The sequence below is a fragment of the Chinchilla lanigera genome, unplaced genomic scaffold, assembly GCF_000276665.1.
Source record: "Chinchilla lanigera isolate Chin_1 unplaced genomic scaffold, ChiLan1.0 scaffold00043, whole genome shotgun sequence".
NCBI classification, from domain to species: domain Eukaryota; kingdom Metazoa; phylum Chordata; class Mammalia; order Rodentia; family Chinchillidae; genus Chinchilla; species Chinchilla lanigera.
In genome coordinates this window covers 2,361,170-2,367,794 of record NW_004955444.1, presented here as the reverse complement: position 1 = coordinate 2,367,794, position 6,625 = coordinate 2,361,170, and the positions used below count along the sequence as shown (strand labels likewise).

The 6,625-nt window shown below is 38.7% G+C and overlaps 1 protein-coding gene across 1 annotated transcript in view; it reads right to left on the bottom strand.

Moving 5' to 3' along the window:
- Il7 (interleukin 7) overlaps positions 1 to 2,718 on the bottom strand; it is a gene marked incomplete at its 5' end in the record, with an annotated part of 35,877 nt that extends 33,159 nt beyond the window's left edge. The window contains 1 exon segment of the mRNA XM_013518182.1: positions 2,585 to 2,718. Within this exon segment, the coding sequence (XP_013373636.1) occupies positions 2,585 to 2,718 (134 nt within the window).
- Positions 2,719 to 6,625: the final 3,907 nt, after the last annotated feature.

The following is a 6,625-nucleotide window of genomic DNA, read 5'->3' as shown; positions in this document are numbered from 1 at the left end:
GGGAGATTGACTTAATATTATTATTAAAATAATAACTTTAAAATAATATTCAGAAGACAACACTCCTCAAATTGCTCTCCAGGTGCAACACAGCCCTGCTTGGCATCTATCTTTGTATAAACTGACAAGCTGATCCTGATTTGAAAACCCATTAGACCAATGTAATAGAATTGGAGAATCAGGAATAAACACATGAATAATTTCGTTCTCTCTCTCCCTCTCCTCCTTCCTTCCTTCCCCTCTTCACTCCCTCCTGACCTCCCTCTCCCTCCTCCTCTCTCTCTCACATTAAGAACGCTAAGCAAATACTCTACAACTGAGCTACACTTCAGCCCACACTGACGCATGCATCTCTGGTCAACTAATATTAATCAGGCTGCCACATATCCAAGAGGAAAAACAATTAATTTTATGAACAAGAAATTCAATAGAGATAGAAATCATTAAAAAAATCAGAAATCTTACAGTGGAACATTTCAATCAATTAAGTAAAAAATATAATGTACAGTTTCTACCACATACTAAACCAAGGAGAAGAAAGAATTTTGGAATTTGAGGACAAAACAGCTCAAACAAAAACAGAAGGAAGGAAAAAGGGAGGAAAGAAAGAATCAGTGAAAGGAGGAAAAAGAAAAAATGTGAGGCAAGCCCATAAATGGGACACTATTAAGTGAACAAATATTCACATTATGGAAACTCCAAGAGAAGAATAAGGAAAAGCATTGAAATCTACTTAAGAAAACACTAGCTGAAAATTGCTCAAGTCTTCAATTTTAGATACAGACATCCATAACAAAGAAATTCAAAGAACTCAAATCAGACTCAACCAAAAGAACAGAGAAACAAAGGCAGAGAAGAGAGAAAAAAAAATCAAACCTTACAATGACAGAAAGGTACAAAACTACAATAAAAAGATAGGAGGAATGGAACAAAGAATATACACAATATTAAGAATACAAAACAATGACAAGATCAAATTTATACTTATTAATAATATCACTGAGTGTGAACACATTCATCCCCAATCTAAAGACACAGATTAGCTGAATGGATAAAAGAAAGCAAGACCCAACTATATGCTGCCTATGAGAAACCCATTTCACTGGTAAATATATGCACAGGCTGAAAATAAAAGGTTAGAAGATATACCATACAAACAGAAACCAAAAATTAGTAGTAGTAGCTAAACTTGTATCACGTAAAATAGACTTTAAATAATAAAGTCTAAAATGACACAAAGATGGTGATCATATACTGATAAAGGGTAAATTTAACATGAAATATAACGAATGTAAATGTATATGAACCCATCAAATATATAAGGCAAGTATTAGATCAAAAAGAAAGAAAGATTCTAATGAAATGATAGTTGTGGTCTTTAATACCCTGTTTCATCAATGGAAAAAGAATCCAGACAGAACACGAACAAAGATCAAATTATTAGCAACATTAATTCAGTCAATGTCAAAAGTATCATTAAATATAAAATTGACAAATTACTGTTTAGTATTTTTTTCTTGTCAATGGGCAAAACTCAGGGACTTTTGTGCTCCAGTACATATCATCCTGAACTTCCTATATCTCTCCATGACGTGTAACAATTTCCCAAGACATTATTCTACTTCAATATGATTATGTGGGAGAGGTGGAAGAGTGGAAGAAAAGAATTGTTTAGACAATTTCTTCATCTCATGAACATTTGAAAGGGCTTTTCTATGCCACATAAGGCTTCAACTTGATTAAAAAGAGCAGACTATTTGTTAAATCAATGCATCACATTGTACTGATACACCTCCCAAACCTTATAAGAAAATTAACTTTGGACAATGACATGCTTGTCTACGTAGAAAATCCCAAACAATTCTTCAAAGTACTTTAATGGTGGAAACCATACAGAGGGAGAAGGGGTATACTGAAATTCTTTACCTTTTGCTCAAATTTTCCATAAATCAAAATTTGTTCTAAAATACAAAATCTGTAATCAAAAAGTCACCCATAGCACATAAAAAAGTAACTTACAGAAGGTTATATATCACACACATGTATAAAAAGGCACGCACACATGTACATGTGTTTGCACCCATTCAGATGAAATAAATACACATCTCTCTTCACCATAATTTTCGTATGTTACGCACACTGTTATTTGCCCTTTCCTAACGTAGCGCCCCTATGTAGACTAAGGTAAGTTGGAGCTGAAGGAAAAGGAGCAAGGGCAAAGCGGAGAATGAGATCTGGAACACAGACTTGGGGTTCTGCCTTGGTGTGCCAGTTAAGTTTCACACACCAGATTTCTAAAATAAAAGTGCGTAATGTTTCTTTAGCTTTCCATGATGCTGAATCACGCTTATATAAACTTTGGTTGTAAGGGAAATAGAGCTGGGATAGAAAAATTTGTTTTTAAAAGACGTAATAAAGCCAGCTGTAAACACGCACACTGTACGTAGTAGCTCATTACATCTCATAGCTACTTCACTTTCTTTTCAAGACCTACAAACGGATGCTTTATTATAACACTGCACGCCGAAAGTATATTTCAAATTTTCCCAAACAGTGAAAATGTAAAGAAAACAAAACCACATACCAATTCATCGATGCTGATCAGGATAACATTCTCAAAGCCTTTACCTTCTTTATCTTTCAGATGACAATTAGATGAAGTTACTGGTAACAGAACAAGGATCAAGGGAGGAATTCCAAAGATATACCTAAAAGAAACTGAATTGAACAACAAATGAGAATGAGCTAAATGTGATGCCGTATTCCATTTGCTTGTGGCTTACTGATGGGCTGGACCACTTCTAGTGACGTTTAGAATGTATCTCCGTTCTTGGATAGTGTAGGCAGAACCCTAAAATTGTCAATTATGTACAAGCAAAGGGGGCAGCATTTTGGAGTTCAGATTTCATTTACTTTTTATTTTAACATAGAAATTACATTGGGGAAAGTGTAGGACAAGTGCGATGAAACCTAAGAGTGCTTCTGAAAGACACACTCTCATACATCAATACCTTAGCCAATTTGGATTTCTGTTGAACACACCTATCAGACAAGGTTACCTACAGGTAACGAGGGGCGCTGCAGTTTAGAAAGGCACATATTTTGCGATCTCATCGTGGGTGGCATATGATAATTTATGTGAAACTCTGAAGGGAGTCTACTTGATGGAATGTCCTGGCATCAGCACTTTGGGAAGTTTATCTGCACTATGATTGTATTTCTTCTTTTAAATAGTGGACCTTAAAGCGTTTTCCCATCCCAAAACTCTTACAAAGATAATCATATTTTAGGACTCCACTACCATCTTTCAGTCTTTTCTGCATCAGCGTGCTCAGACACCTACATTCTGTTCAGTTTCTTACCACGTTAGAAAAACCCAAGAAGTAAGTTCACGTGCTATGAACTAAAGATTTGTGCTTGATTTTGCTGTCTTTCCAACTGGGGACAGCGACCCCACTAAAAAGGATGAAGTTCTAACTGGTATCATTTAGGACGTAAAAACACGCTGAATGGAAGGCCAGTGGTGCCCGGAAGCATTAGATCTGATGACTTCATCACCCTTCCACGGTGCCTTGTTTTGTTCTTCCTGTGAAGCCAGATTACACTGACAACAGAATTCCCGCTACTGCCCAAATAAACTTTAACTTCACCTCTTCGATGCAAAACATCTCATACTTCTACCTTCTCCCTTAAAGAGTACAAGTAACACTCTTTAGAACCCAAAGAACTGATATTGTGACAGCAGCCTGTAGACTGTTACTATTATAAAATTCCCGATAATATTGTCATGCTATTATCTGCCGTATAAAAAACCTGCTGTACTTGCCAATGAAGTGTCCCTCTAGTGACCCATTTTCTGAATGTAGAAAGTAGGCTAGGTAGTGGTTATGACACAGGGTACTTCTTTTCTTTATATGTGACTGACACTGTTACGGAGAATTAAAAATCTAATATTGACACCTGAAATCCATTCACAGCTCTGCCAATACATAGCTACACACATGATTAGCATGTAGATAGCTCATGGAGTCTCAGGATTAATAGTGAGTGATCCCAATAACTTTTAATTTATTATCTGCCCTGTGCCAGGAACTACTGGGTGATCCTGGATGCTAACCGGAGCGTGCCGTGTCACCATAATTTGATCAGAAATGGCCATAGTATTTTTTTTTAACATGTAAGCGCATTGGTCTTCCAAATGGAAATCACTTCCCTGTAATACTATTCATCTCTCTCTTTCTTTCTCTCTGTCTCTCTCTCCACCTTCATCCAGAAGTTCAACAAACAATAATCAATTGTTAATTATTTATTATATTTTGAGCTCATATTGGATCTGTGTAGATTATATAAAACACATTTTTATATTTTCTCTGTAATTTGCCAGGTGTCCAAAACTTACACTTTGAGAGGAACAGATAACAAAAAATTATAGAATACATAGCTTGAAATGAACTTTAAAGAGAATATAATAAAATAAACATGACTATGAAAGGAAAATATTCCATTATTATCTCTAAATTTTATCTCAAAATGAGACTATTCTGTTTTCTATGAGCAACAGCTGTCTCTTCCCCTCAGTTGTCAATAAACTCTCCTGAACTCCCTCTCAACTTACTAATTCACTGGAGGGCATTTTGTCACTGCTTTCTAACGGTGGGGTGGTGAAACATTCAGCCTTTCTGCACACCACAACTGTTCTCTCAGCTCTGGAACCATTTACCTCGCCTGTAAAGAGAGCATTCTGCTGCCCCTGCTCTTGTTGAGCAACTCAGTTCCAGACAGAGCAGGGCAAAGCAAAGAATGGGATCTGGAATGCAGAGACTGGGGTTCTGCCTGGTGTGCCAGCTAAGCTTCACATACAGGATTTCTAAAACAAAAACGTACGGTATTTCTGTAGCGTTCAAGTACCTCAGTTACAATAATCTGCTTGGTCATCCACACACAGACACTCTTTAGGTTTGAAATTTTCTAAGAGTCTTCTATCTACACACCCAGGGTCAGGGGGAAACCAAACCTCATAGGTTCCCAACTGTCATCAGACGTATAGTCTTCTAAGTGAAGTCTTTCCTTCCACAGCACACACACAGAATATGTGTAACATACGAAGACTGTACGGTTTTGAGCGTTACCGTGGGAAAGGAACTCAACTTTTATTTCGTTTGCATTTGTTTCCTACTACAGTGGCAGCTACCTTTCCCCCTCTCATGAACTTTTCATTAGGTCACAGAAAACACAAACCATGGTGAACAATGCAAGTCAAGTGTGGGCTTGTGGAATTGTCTGTAAATCTCCTGAAGGGATTGAAACTGGAGTATTGTTTTCAGTAGGGAATTTGGTTAAACCAGAATGATGGCTGTCTAAAAACTGTTGTTGATTTTTAATTTAAGCCAAATAATACATTCTATCCTCAGTAGTTTAAGTTATGGGGTCAAAGTGAATATAAATAAATTGGTTTCTACAGTCCACCAACTGTAGCCTTTTATCAGTCTTTAAGATCAACAAAGGTTTACTGAACATCCATTACACGGACCTACTTTCACTGGGAATTTAATTCCACAACCACTGCACGAGGTACACAGCTGCATGGTATTTACGTTTTGCAGGTGGAGAATCTGGACCCAAAGAACATTTTCCCAACATGGAATGTGTCCAGTAAGAACCAGGATTCAAACCTAATTTGGTCGGGTTAAGGATTCTAGAAACTGACCCACACTGCTTTGTATAAAATAACTGTGGCTATACAGTCAAGGGAAATGATGAAAGAAAAAATCTTCTGCGTGAACCAAGGTACTTCCTGGCCAAGCTCTGCAATTATATCGTATGCTCTTATCTCAGAGAGAAAAATCCACTAGACACCTGCTCTTACTACAGTAGGTTACAGTAGGTTATAAAACCTCACACAGAGGAGGGTCAATATGATGCATACGGTGGTCCCATGAAATAACTTCTATTTTTGCTTGAGAGATACAAGCACTGATACGGTGCCGTTTGCAATTCTTTGTACCTTTCCAGGACTCCTAATCATTCCCAGGTCTCTGCTTTTATAACTATTCCATTATTCATCGTGGAATATGATGAAATCACACAAACCATACAGTACAACCGACGACCCCATAGCGGGTCCTCCTCTTATTCAACCCCCAAAAGTTACAAGAAAGACAAAGGGGCCAGCGCAATCCTAGCACAGTCCTGACGGTTCTTCCACACCCAGTGAACTCTCTTGGAACTCAACTGCAGAGAGTCACTCATTGTGACAAACACTAAAAGTTTAGAATTTTAGTCTTTCATTTGCCAATCGCCATGCATGAGGCATGACTCACGGGCTTCAGGAGATAAAGTCCCGGAGTTAAAGACACACACCCTCGCTTTCTTTCGCCTTTCTACCTCTGGCTCAGGTGAGGTGCAACCCGGGGTGGACCAGAAAGAAGTAATGCCGGAGAATCAAAGGAGAACACCGGCACAAGTTCGCTCTAACTCTATCAAACTCCCGAGGAACCCCGCTCACACGTCCGCCTCCCTAGCCGCCCCTCTCGCCGCCCCCACCCTCACCTCGTGGCCGAGCTGTCTCCTCGGCGACCGCAACCCCGGCGCTCGCACACCTGCGGGCAGCGCCCGGGCGGCCCGG